We start from the raw sequence: 13,494 nt of genomic DNA, 5'->3' as shown, positions 1-13,494 counted from the left end.
AAAAAAAAGAATTAATGTACACATATAGATAAAAGATAGATAAAATTTGACATGTTTAGTATTATTAAATAATCCTTTTTATCTCTGGTAATACTCTCATTTTTAAGTTAACTTTGGTGTTGTTATAGCTACACTAGTTTTATTCTGCTTAAACTTTGCACAGTGTATTTTTTTCATCTTTTTACATTTAAACTATTTGTGGCTTTATATTTGAGTTAACTGCTTGTATAAAGCAAAGAGTTGGACCTTCTTTGTATTTCTGCCACCCTTACAATTTTATCTTGGGCCTGATTTTAAGTAACCTGTTCTCTGGCTGCAGAAAATTAGAGTCTCGCTCAAAGCTACCATGGACTTCTGCATTTTGCATCATGCTTTAAGTTAGTTAAGTTAGTTGGATGGCATGAGCTTATATTCACAAAGCATTACAGCAAAAATAAATTTGCATTAATCATAACTTCACATCACTCTGAGTGAATTCACAGCAATTGTTCATTAGATTATCTTCTGTAGGCTTTCTTTTCCTTCTTTGTAAAGGACAAAAACAGCTCTCTGCCTTATAGAGGACAATTAGGAAACCACTTGCCCCATGACCAGTCCATGCACAATGTAGATTAATCAGCTTGGAGAGACTTGGCTTTGAAGGACTTGTGATATATATCCTGGTTTCCATAACCCTTCTCCTTTTGTCTGCAACCATCCCCCACCAATCCCTTGATTTCTAGTAGCCAAGCTTAGCATAAGGTGTGCACAAATTTTTTACTCATCTAAAAATGTATGAGGTAAGTCAGTCACCGATTCCCAGTCACCAAGAACCCCTCCTAGTTCTAGAGTATCATAGATTTAGAGTATGCTCTCCAGTTAACCCAGAACAAGTCATGGTAGCTGCATTATGTATCGTAGATCTCTTTAGACCAGACTTAAATCACCCCTTTGGGAACTAGTGTTCTTGAGAGGCTGAGTTATAAATTAATAAAGCCAAAGGTTTTATGGAGCAAGGTGACCTTGAATAAAAATTCTGCATTCGCAACAAGCCGAACAGCACTTGCCATTACCTGATACAAATTGTATGACAGTGATAACAATATTAATGATAACAAATGGGACTCTATTGAGTTCAATAGCTTTTCCCATTTGCCAAGATTTTGGTCTTTCATTTATTCACTCATTCATTTAATGCATAAAAGGCCTATAAGACTCTGGGCCTTGTGCTAAATGGTAGGGTTAGACAAGTCAGGAAACACAGATGTGGTTCCCACCATCACTGAGCCTGAAATACATAAGGCGAACAGGCATTAATAAAATAACCACACAAACATAAAACTGGTACTCTGCTGCTGGATTAAGTACTTTATGTACATTGACTAATTGAATCCTCACGACATCTTTATGAGGTAGGTATTATCCTCCCTTTATACTGATGAGGAAAGGGAGGTTCAGAAAGGTGAAGTAACAACTTAAGGTCACACAGCTGGTATGAGTTGGAGCTGAGATTTTACTCAGGTGTTTTGCATGGGTAGGGGACAGGCTGATTAGTATAATGATTAAGAGTAGAGGCTTTGGATTGATGTACACACACTTTTTTTTTTTTTTTTTGGACTACTGATGTCAAGTTCTAAAAGCCATTGTATATCACTCCTTGATAATCCTTAACTGGGTAAACTAGTAGCAAAGCTTTTTAGAGGCCATCTCAGGACCCTTACTTGTGGCAGGCTAAGCTACTTCAGTAGTTATCTGGCCTGTGAAGCATAGGAAGGCATAATGGGACATGCTGAGATGTCTGCTGACTGATGGTAAAGTTGTAGAGACATACATCCCTAGATCCCTTCTAGCGCATGACTTCAGTGCAGCCAAGGAATGGCCAACAGTAAGAATGACAAGGCTATGGTGATGGTATCATGGAGGGAGAAGGCTTCAAGCTCAGAACTGCTGAGAAAAGGCAATAATAATGAAGCAAAAGGATCCCTGAAGTCTTCAAATGTGTATCTAATATCCAGGCTTTATCCTGTTAATTCTCAGAATAGGAATTTTTCCAGCTCTAGGACTCTATATACAATGTTTGTTTGGTTTTTGTTTGCTTGTTTATTTTTTACTTCCCAAGGCTGCTTGTGGTTCCAAATACTATAACCTCATCCTGGTGTTTCTGATCAAGGGTGATGAGAGCCTCAGAGATATACTGGTTCCTTGATCAGAATCTTCTTGTTATTGGGGTGGTGGGTAGAGTAGACAGAAGGGACTGGATGACATGGTACTTGTTCAGCCCAAGCTTTCTGACCCTGATGAGAGACCTTCTTGGACAGCAAAACCATCTTTTGAAAGTCCCTCATTTTCCAAAATGTCTCATCAAACAGTTTTTGTATTTACTGAAACTATTGGTTGGCAGCCACTAGACATGATGTTCCAAAAGGGTATTTCTGAACACAGGACTTATTAGCCCTGCCTCTTGGACTCTATGGACAGGACCTGGCCATCTTCAGATGCATGTGGTTGGCAATAGCCTCGTATTTACTGACAGGCACAGGGTTCTGAGTTCCTTGAATCCCATGCTTCAGTGCTTGTGTAAATACAACCTGGTAGGGAAAACAACCTTTCCAATTAAAACTGCATGCCCACCCTGCCTTCTTGCCTCCAAGTTCCTCATCCTCTCTTGCCACGGTTCATGGAAATGACACACAAAAACGACCACAGTTGTTGAATTCCCAATTGTCTGGATGTGCATAGGTATAGGGAAAGCACTTTTTAAGAGCTTTTGCATGGCCTGTTCTATTAAATTTGAGTAGTAATTTTCCACCAGGAATATTCCTATTCCAATGCATTAAAAAAATTATGAACATTTTAGGATTTAGCAGACCAAAGGCAAAGCCAGTGATGGGGTGAGACATCCTTAAGTTTCTAGGTAAGTCTCCTCCTGAAAGTTGGGAGGCAACTTTAGAAAATGCTCCACAATAAACTTATCTTCCCTCTGAGCTCTGCCATTAGAAACCATCTTCTTGACCATGTGGCACAGGGAGAATCATACCTTGTCCCAAGGTCTCTGACATCCATCTTTACTTCATCCTCCTCTAGCCAATCAATTGCTTGTTACCCTCATATCCAGACATTCATATCTCCCAATCCTCTTTCTTTCTGAGGTATCAGCTGACAAGAAACTTCTGTCCCTTCATCCTCCCTACTCAATTGTTCGACAATACGCATTGGACACTTACTATATTGTAGGCACAGTTTTTGGAAGTTGGGACACATCATTGAACAAAACAGCCCCTGAATTCCTACCCTCATGGAGTTTGCATCCTAGTCGATTGGCTGCTTCTCCCACTCAGAGATGAGCGTCTATTCCACCCTTACAATTGGTCCTTAAGAAACAAGTGCTATATAAAATTTATAGGGAGCAGCTTTCCTGGCCTTGGCAGGACCAAACTTTAGTTCACAGCAGGGACACACACAAAGAAAACTTAGCTGCAAATAAGTGCTTGATAAATTCAACATGTGCAGTGTTGTTGTATGTATCTCTCCTTCCCTCTCCCCCTCCCACTTTTCTACTTCTTAGTAGATGAGCTGATTAATAATAATTTGGGAGGAGAGGCCAGTACAAAGGTAAATATAGTTTATCATTTCTTCTTTTCTTTAGGCTTAAAAATCAAATGGGAAAACAAACAAACAAAAAATCAACTAGGGAAAGAAGAGATATACACACACATCCTCTGTTAGTGTGGTTAAGTCCCCTAGGTAAGGAGATGTCACAGCATATGTGAAACTAAAATAGTTGGGCTTTAGTCAGACAGAGCAATGAGAGGATTATCAAGGTGGTATTTCAAATTCTCAGTCTCCTAAAATTATAATTTTTTGGAGGTTTGGAGTCTCAGTCTCTAAAAACTGTAGAGACTGATAATGCCCCACAAAGGGCTCAACAGTAAAGGTAAGATCATTCAGAAATCTCAGAAATTAACCCTTCACCATTACTCTCACTCCCCTATGAATTCCAAGGTGCCCTTGGTCCTTTTGCTATTTTAGGAGACATCAACTCTCTTCTGTTGGAAACGCTTTAAGAGGCCCTGGCAGATCTGCTTAGACTTGATGCAGTAGACAATGGCGTTCATGAAAGGCAGGACCACAAAGTGCAGGTTGGCCATGAACACTGCTAGAGCAGGATAGCTGTGCTTCTCTACTCGGTGCAATACAGACAGCCCCAGTTTGGGCAAATAAAAGATGAGAACAATGCAGAGGTGTGAGACACACGTGTTGAGTGCCTTGAGCCGTTCCCCAGGTGATGCAATGCCCAGCACTGTCTGTAGGATCAGTGCATATGAGAGCATGATAAGGGAGGAGTCAAGGCCCAGTGAGAGGAGGATGGAGACCAGGCCAACCAGGTTGTTGACCCGGGTGTTTGAGCAGGCCAGCGCTACGAGGTCACAGTGCAGACAGTAGCAGTGCGAGAGTATGCTGATCTGGGGAAAGAGCAGACGCTGCAGGAGGATGGGTCCTGGAAGATTGAGCAGAACAGCCCTCACTAGAATGGCAGCCCCCACTTTGACCATGGCTGAGTGGGTAAGGATTGTGGCATAGTGCAGAGGGTTCCAGATAGCAATGATGAGATCGAAGGCCATGGCGAGCAGCACACCAGATTCCACAAAGGTGAAGGCATGAATGAAGAACATTTGTGCTACACAGAAGTCAAAGGGCAATTCACAAGCACCTAGCCAGAAGAGCCGCACCATGGTGGGGAAGGTAGAGGCACAGAGACCCAGATCAGATGCTGCCAACATGAACAGGAAGATGTACATGGGTTCGTGTAAGGCTGGGTCTGTGTGGATCAGGAAGAGGATGATACTGTTGCCTAGGATGGAAACCACACAGATCAAGTTGATGGGGATAGATACCCAATGGTGAAAGGGCTTCAGGCCTGGAAAGCCAGTGAGGAGGAAGGTAGGGTGTGCAAAAGTGCTGGCGTTGCAGAAGAACATAGCGATTCCAGGAGGAAATTGTCCACCCTAGGGTTGAGAGACATTCATTCATTTGATCATCATTTATAAAGTTCCTACTAAGTGTACCCCAAGGGGCCCTCATAGCACAGTTGTTAAAGTGCTTGGCTGCTAACTGAAAGGTTTTGTTGTTTTGTTTTGGTTTTTTATGTGTAGGCTCTGAAGGAAGATCTGCCCCATGCCTTTTTAACCCATGAAAGAAACCTAATTCTTCTTAGAATCTCTATTTCCTTCCATTTTCTGGCTAATCTTCTCTTTGAGTAAAGAGGTATTGAGTAATTTTTCTGAGTTGATCTAACTGCTTATGGTTATTTCATTAGTCACTCAGATCTTTACTAAGTAACTATATTCTCTTTGGTCTAAGCATCCTCCTTTTTCCACATAACAAAACCAAAACCAAACCCACTGTCGTTGACTCGATTCCAACTCTTAGCAACCCTATAGAGCTATCGCTAAAAACCTACCTCCCCCAGAGTGTCTTCTCAGAGTAAATAATGAAGAAAAGAGAGTAAATTTCTGTTGAAATTTAATAGCTTTTAGTGGATTCCTTATGATTTTCTACATAAAATGTCACATCATCTGTGATTGGAGATTCTTTTATTTATTTCTTTCTACTCTGGAAAGCTTTATCTTATTTACTTTCCTAAGTGAGCAGCTTCGTGTAACAAGCATCCAAATCAAGAAATAAAATATTGGTGTCAGCACCCCAGATACTACCTTGTGGCCCCTTCCAGTCACTTCTTCCATTGGAGATAACCACTATCCTGACTCCCAGTGTCACAAATTCATTTTGCTTATTTTTGAAATTTGTATAATTAGAGTCATACAGTATGAACATTATGTGTCTGGCTTCCTTTGCTCAACTGTATGTCTCTGAGATTCATCCTTATTGCTGCATGTAGTTGTAGTTCATTTACTCTCATTGGTGTATAGTTCTCCATTGTGTGACTATACCTCAATATTTTTATCCATGCTACTGTTGGTAGACATTTGAATAGGTTCCAGTTTGGAGCTAGTATGAATAGTAGGCGCTGCCATAAACATTCTAGTACACGTCTTTTGTGAGCAAATATATGCATTTCTGTCAGGTATATACAGTTGATTCTCACCATTTGCAGTAGTTACAGTCTATGAAGTCTCCACAAACACTGAGTTAGTGACTAGCGAACCATTTTCTAAGGAGCCCTGGTGGCACAGTAGTTAAGTGCTCAACTTCTAACTGAAAGGTTGGTGGTTTGAACCTACCAACCTACCAGCCACTCCTCAGGAGAAAGATGGTACAGTCTGCTTTCATAAAAATTACAGCCTTGGAAAACCCTATGGGGGCAGTTCTACTCTGTCCTATAGGGTCGCTGTGAGTCAAAATTGACTCAAAGGCCATGGGTTTGGTTTTTGGTTCGGGAACCATTTCTCTAAGGGAATTATAGCGTTAAGTTTCTGTGAGCCTCTGGTCACAACACTTTCACCAACCAATCAATACATAACCTTGTTTTATGTGTGTTTCTGTTTAAAGGCACATTATTTACTATATATTGTTAATATATTAATGTCGAACTCATAGCCAACAGCACTATAAATCACGCCTGAATGAAGCTCATCTAACACGAATTTCTTCTGTAAGATCTTCTCTGTAGTGTCCTTGGTCTTAGGAACATTAGATAGCACTTCGGCACAATGTTCGCGGGCCATTTTCAGCAGTGAAATTACCTACAAAATGTGAAAAACATGGCACTAAATGAACTGTGAAAAGGACACTTGTTTACAGTATGAAAGCTGAAACAAGAAGACAGATGCTTGCCTTGTTCAGTCTCAGCTAGAAAAATGCACATTGTTTCATTCCAATCTTCGCCTCCCTGCATATTGTTAAAAAAAAAAAAAGCATATTGTTGGAGAACCATAATTAAAAACAAAATCTCCTGTTGACCCAGACAAGTTCTCTACAAAAGTAACATAAGGAAAGCAATCTTATCACTAAACAAGCATTGAACCAGACTGTGATGCACAGCATAAGTAATTTACTAAAGTGATTGGTAAGACAGAAAGGAATTTTATCCTTTTATATAGCCAGGCAGATGCAACCCCTTACATGCATGTCCTCAAGGTAAATCATAATTATTCCTTAAGTAAGAAGACTTCAGCCCCATCTGCCATCCTAAAATCACCTGCTAATTGGGATAGCCACCTGTGTTTGCCAATTGCCTTTATCCAAAGAAAAATAATTCATTTCTCATACCTTTATGACCAGAGGCAGGTTTGCCACTTGGAGGCAAGTGTCAGCTGAAGTTAGACTCCTGTCCTCCCAGGAAACTGGGAGATAGGGATGCTGTCTTCCTTGATTGATTACATTTCACAAAGATGACTTCCATGCCCTTGAGGAAACATTCCTGGGTTGTAAAATTGGCAAGAGGCTTATTTTGCCTTTCAAAAGATTTACATATATTTCAAAGAGGCAGAGAAGGAATTTACAACTACAAGTCTTTCAAAGGAAATGCTCTAAAGAGAGGATGGGGGCGGGGTGCTCTTCCCTTTTTTCCAACAGGGAAAATTTACTTTTTCCCTTTTTATTCTTTCTTTCTCCTAATTTGTATTTGCGCTCACAGCATGCCCATGAAAACCACAAAAGCTCCACAGGAGCCCCTAGTGGATTCAAACTGCTGACCTTTTGGTTAGCAGCTGTAGCCCTCAACCACTCTACCACCAGGGTTTCCTTTTGTATCAAAGGCTGTGAATACACTCAGCTTTAGTAAATTCTTCCAAACAGCTTTCCAAAGTAGTTGTACCGATTTACACTCACCCCAGCAGAGTAGGGGAGTTTCATTGTTCTAGATCCCCATCAATATTTGATTTTGTTGATCTTTCCAGTTATAGCCACTCAGGGTGCCTATAGCAATATTGGGAGCCCTAGTGCCACTAAAAAATAAATAAATAAACTAAACCTTTCTTTAGTGGCACAGTGGTTAAGAACTTGGCTGATAACCAAAAGGTCCGCAGTTCAAATCCGCCAGCCATACCTTAGAAACCCTATGGAGCACTTCCACCCTCTCCTATAGTCGGAATTAACTCAAAGTCATTGAGGGATTTGCTTTTTGTTTGTTTGTTTGTTTCGTTTTCAGCAGTATCACATTGTGGTTTTAATGCACATTTCCCTGATTACTAATAAAATGAGTACCTTTGTGTATGTTTACTGGCTATTTGAATATTTTCTTTTTTGAACATTTTTCCTATTGATTTGTAGGAGTTCTTTAAATATTCTGAATAGTTGCTGTGCAGTTTTGTGCTTTTCACTACCTTGGCCATTTTCTAACTGCAGTTTTGTAAAAGTTAAGTCGCTTCACAGAGCCTCAGCGGTCCTGTCTGCAATATCTGCGTTCATGAATCAGCCTGACGCTGTGAAGTTAGATGGCTAGCAAAGCGCCTAAGACATAGTATTTTCTCACATAGTTCCTTTCCCCATATTAATGAAAGTCTAAGACTCTTTCAGCACAATCTTCTTTGTAATATTAGTTCAGAAACATAAGCCCCTGAACTATACCCTAATTCCATTATTCCCTCCTCTGCCTCTGTTCTTTGGAGGTATCTCTTTGGTGAATTGTAAGGATAGAACTGGTAGAGGAAAGGTTCATAGAGGGAGTCATTTCATCCATCCCAACCCTCCATACAATCTCCCTAGGCTGAGTTTAATACGTACATGTCTCCAGCAGGGATGAGTCCACCACAGTCTAATCACGTACTTATTATACATAATATGAGCAACTATCAACGTCAGGACCACCACTCTGTACGACTGTAGGGGGCACCATTCACATTTTAATCTGTATGAAGAAGGCCCTGGAATTGTGGTTCTCACCCTGTGGGACCACAGTAGGTGGCCCTCATCGTGAGCCAGAAATTGGATTGCTAGCTCAGAACTGGCGAGGAGATAGTAATGCACACTAACAATATTTTGGAAGAAAGCACTGAGTATGATGATACACTCACAAAAGGAAGCCGGGGAGACTACTTGGCTGGCAGGCAGGGGACAGGGGTGGGGAGACGATATCTCCTTCATAGAGCTAGAGAATGTTTATCTTTAGTACCATCGTGCCCCCAGAACCTAGCACAGGATCTGGCACAGAATGGAACTAAATAAATGGTGAAGGAATAAACAGCTGATGTGTTTTACAAGCACAGTCTTACTCGCTAAACTGAGTTTCTGCTGTGTATTGTGTTAGGCAATGGGTGTACAGCAATGGAAGCTAAATATACTCATTTATTCCACACTGAGCGTACCCAGTTATACCAATTAGTTTGTGATAATGATTATTGATGACGATAATAAGAATAGTTGAAAAGATTTGTCTATGTGGGATCAAATTCACAACACCATCTCGGACGGTTAGATGAGAAGCTTAAGGGGCAACGAGTTTACGTTAATGGTGGTGGAATAATTTGGAAAAGGATATTGAGAACAGTTACACAACTTGAAGAATGTAAACAATGTCACTGAATTGTACATGTGGAATTTGTTGAAATGGTGTATCCCTTGCTGTGTATATTTTCACCAAAAGAAAATATAAAGAGTAGTTGCTAGCACTTATTGACCATGTGCCACACACTGAGCTAAGGATGTTACCTGTCAGTTTGGAACGGCGCCTCGGGCTGAATAACTTGCCCCAAGTCAAACATTGGTAATTGGATGAAACTGGTCTCAGCTCAAGACTGTCTGATTCTCAGGGCCATGTGCTAGATTACGGACCGAATCTCCAACTGTCAGGCAAGAAAGGCAATATCTGACAGGTCTGAGCCCAAAGGGAAGGGCTTCTGCTCTACATACAGCTTGGTTCACACTGCAAAATAGCAGCTAAGCCGACATCCTATGTGAAATTCTCACAATAAATGTGGCTTGTGGTCCATATGGGAACTGTGTTGTCACCAACTGCCGTTCTGCATAGTGTCCTCTGTGGGAGGACAGACAAAACCTTCTGTGCACCGCAGGGTTAAGCCACAGCCACGCATCCACAGTCCCAGCTGAAGTAAGGCCAGAGAACTGCCTTCTCAGGCACTTGGTAACTTGGATGCTTCCTTTCTCTGTGGTTCCTACAGACTCCTAGATCCCTGTACTAGATTAAAGCTGCCCTGGCCTGCCCCATTTTTATGTACTATGCTTTCTGATATTTTCTTCCTAAATAATAGTGAGAGTCAAAAAATAACATTCATCTTATGTACATATACTTTACACATATTACCTTCCTTAACCCTCTAGCCCTGTGGGATATTTTCTGATGAGGAAATCAAGCCTCAGAGAGGTTAAATAATTTTCCCAAGGTCGTGAAACTAAGCGATGGAGCCAGAATCCAAAACCAAGTTTGTCTAAAGACAAAGACGATTCTCTCAATTGCTTTAAATAGGGAAAGAGCAATTGTGAGTCCTGGCACTTCATGGTTATCAGGTTCTTTGCCCACGGGGTAATTTAAAGACCAACTTTTCTGTCTGCTACCTCCAGTCCCTTTTCTCTTTAAAGCAGATGCAGAGGTTTGAGGGTAGAACGAGGACACCACTAAGAGGAGCAGTCTTCAGACCAATCCAGCTGGGCCACCCTGCTTCCCAATACTCCCAGCTGTTCTAACCTTTCCGCAGAGATTGTGGCTCCTCTGGACGCAGTGCTAAAGTTACTGTCCACACCTAACGACACCCAAGAATCAAGTAGTGTCTGATGCAAGGGAGGCTGCATCCTTCTCCTCCTGTTTCCCTAATACTTGAGGGTGAAAGGAGAGTTTACCAAAAAGTTACAACCTCAGCATGTAAAAAGAAAGGACAAGAATCTGGCCTCACAATGTGACTGTAAACATAAGAAAGAATATAAACCATTTAGCACCTAGTGGGAAATTATCTCCTTAGAAGCAAGGATAGTGAGACTTCACTTTGCATACTTTGGACACATAAAGTAGCAGGTGGGGCGGGGGGTGTGGAGAGAGAAACTCCCCACGAGGTGGATTGACACCATAGATACAACAATAAGCTGAAGCACACCAATGGTTGTGGGGATGGTGCAGGACCCTGCAACGTTTCCTTTTGTTTTCCATAAAGTCACCATGGGGCTCAGCTGACTCAACTGCAACTAACAGCAACAGGAATTTATTAAATCATAATAGTAACCAGACACCACCCTAGGCTTTCACACCCGTTACCCATGAAATCCCTCTCCTTCCAAAGCTTGTGAGTAGCATCCTATCCCTTCTGTAGGCAAGGAAACAGAGCCTGGGAGGTGAGGAAACTTGTCAGTGACCACACTGGAAGTAAACGGAAGCACAGTCCATTTGACTCCAAGCTCATACATCTGCCTGTTCCTCACCCATAAAAATCTTTAGAACTAACATCTTAGCTCTTGAGGTTATTGTGAGGATTAAATGAGAATACTTGTAAAACACTTCTTATGTGCCCAGCATATAATAGGCACCGAGAATAATTACAATGACTAATGCTTGTTGGAGCCCTGGTGGCAAAGTCATTGAGAGCTCAGGCTTGTAACCAAAGGGTTGGCAGTTCGAATCTACCAGCCCCTCTGTGGAAACCCTTTGGGGCAGTTCAACTTTGTCCTACAGGTTCGCTATGAGTCTGAAACAACTCAACGGTACACAATACCAGTACACAATAATGACAACAACAATTACTACCCTATTTAAGGTGGGTAAAATTGTCATCCCCATTTTGCACATCAGAAAACTGAGGCACCAAGTGCTTGGATAACTTGCCTAAGACCACGAAGTTTAGCCCACATTCTTAAGCACCGTTATGCTGCTTCTTTTTGTTAGCTGTAATGATCATTAATACCATTAATGCTGCAAATTTCCATTCTCAAAAAAGGATAAAATGGGATTACAGATTAATAGGATCTTCTCATTTACCACTCCAGCCTCCTCCCTGACTGCTTATATGCATCAGCTCTTGAGATGTCCCATAGAATAGTTCTAAGACTTATTGTCTACTCCTGTCTTGCATACTATGTGAGTTTAATTACAAACTCATGGTTTAGGCATATATGCAGAAAAGCCTTCTCCTCAAAGCAGTAATCTCCTGAGAGAACAAAGAAGAAACTTAGTAAAAACCATATTTGGAAGGAGAAAAATGATAGGGATAGTGAGATGGAGAGAGAGAGAGAATCAATGCAGAGCAGACCCTTCTGAGAAGGTAGAGAAAAAAAATTAAACTACCCTCTCTGCCCCGCTGCCATCTTATTAGAGCTCCAGGAGACAAGGAACAGTGCAAAGACTGTTTTTTCTCTAATCAGGAAAGTCTTTATCCAAATGTCTCCTGACTTGAAGGCTAAGCTATGGTCAACAAGCTTAAGGAAATGACCCAACTTAGAGAAATTTAGAGGCCCTCCTCTCCCAAGATTTCTATGGCAACCAGGCTTTGTTTTCCACCACACAAAGGGATATAAGGCTTTAAGCCTCTGATTTTGCCAGCCGAGTCCTGGAACTGAGGAAGTCCCAGGCCTGGGGTCAAGATGGAGGTTACAGGAAAGAGGCCCTGACACTGCAGCCCTAGCCAAAAAAAGATAGTCAGGAGCTGGGGAAGGACCCATGTTTGCCCCAAGCCCCTGATGCTATTGTGCTTTAGCCAAGATTACGCCTAAAACTGCTCTGTTTAGAAATAAGCTCAATACCAACCCATCTAGGCTGGGCACCTGCAACTGGGTAGTCACAGATGCTTCTCTGCAGGGTCTCCATCTCCCCCTTAACAACTCAGAGCCCCACCTCCTGCTGCTTTCTAGCTGTCTGAGGCTCTCATAAGGGTCTGGAGACAAATTCAGGAATGTGTGGGGAGATGTCCTATTCTCTATATCCCCTTGCTCCCCAGACCACATTCAAACTAAGAAATACTTGGAGAATACTGCTTTAATATTGGACTTATTAATACTAATTCTGAAAGCTATTAAGGAAATTTCAGAGAGATCTGATTAAAGGAATAAAACTGGAGTTTTCAAAAGGTTATAGTTTATCAATTTAGGATCCACATAGAAAAAAATCATGATTTCTTAAATAAATCTGATCCTATCAGGTTTTTTTTTTTTTTTACACTATCCTTTATATAATCTCTTTAAATTTTTTTAAATAATAGACCTGCTTCAAGTCTGATTATGTAAGTCTTGCCTCATTTAGAAGGTAAGCAGCCAAAATCCTTGATTAGATTTAACTGGTCACCCCTGGCTGCTTATGAAGAAATGCCAGGATCTGGAATGGTTACAGAACATCTCTAGTATTGAATGATATAAAATTGAGAAAGATAGATAGATAGAGTCAAAGATAAACCAAAAACAAAACCATTGCCACTGAGTCGATTCGTACTCATAGCGACCCTGTAGGACAGAGTAGAACTGCCCCGTACAGTTTCCAAGGAGCACCTGGTGGATTCGAACTGCTGACCTTTTTGTTAGCAGCCATAGCTCTTAATCACTACACCACCAGGGTTTCCAGAATCAAATATAAGATAGCATAAACCTGGAACAGAGGCCTTTTTTAATAAATCACTGGTACGG

At 41.3% G+C, this 13,494-nt stretch overlaps 1 protein-coding gene across 1 annotated transcript; it reads right to left on the bottom strand.

Annotated features, from left to right (window-relative positions):
* Window positions 1-4,004: 4,004 nt before the first annotated feature.
* LOC126079918 (olfactory receptor 51H1-like) lies at window positions 4,005-4,958 on the bottom strand. Its single transcript, XM_049891274.1, has one exon. The coding sequence runs from the start codon at window positions 4,956-4,958 to the stop codon at window positions 4,005-4,007; it is 954 nt and encodes a 317-aa protein (XP_049747231.1).
* Window positions 4,959-13,494: the final 8,536 nt, after the last annotated feature.

Source organism: Elephas maximus, chromosome 7, assembly GCF_024166365.1.
Source record: "Elephas maximus indicus isolate mEleMax1 chromosome 7, mEleMax1 primary haplotype, whole genome shotgun sequence".
NCBI classification, from domain to species: domain Eukaryota; kingdom Metazoa; phylum Chordata; class Mammalia; order Proboscidea; family Elephantidae; genus Elephas; species Elephas maximus.
The sequence above is the reverse complement of the archived record's forward strand: the minus strand, read 5'-3'. Positions and strand labels throughout refer to the sequence as shown.

Bases quoted from the DNA above. Each gene is read 5' to 3' on its own strand.
- LOC126079918 (XM_049891274.1), bottom strand. From the start codon at position 4,958: ATGTTCTTCTGCAACGCCAGCACTTTTGCACACCCTACCTTCCTCCTC.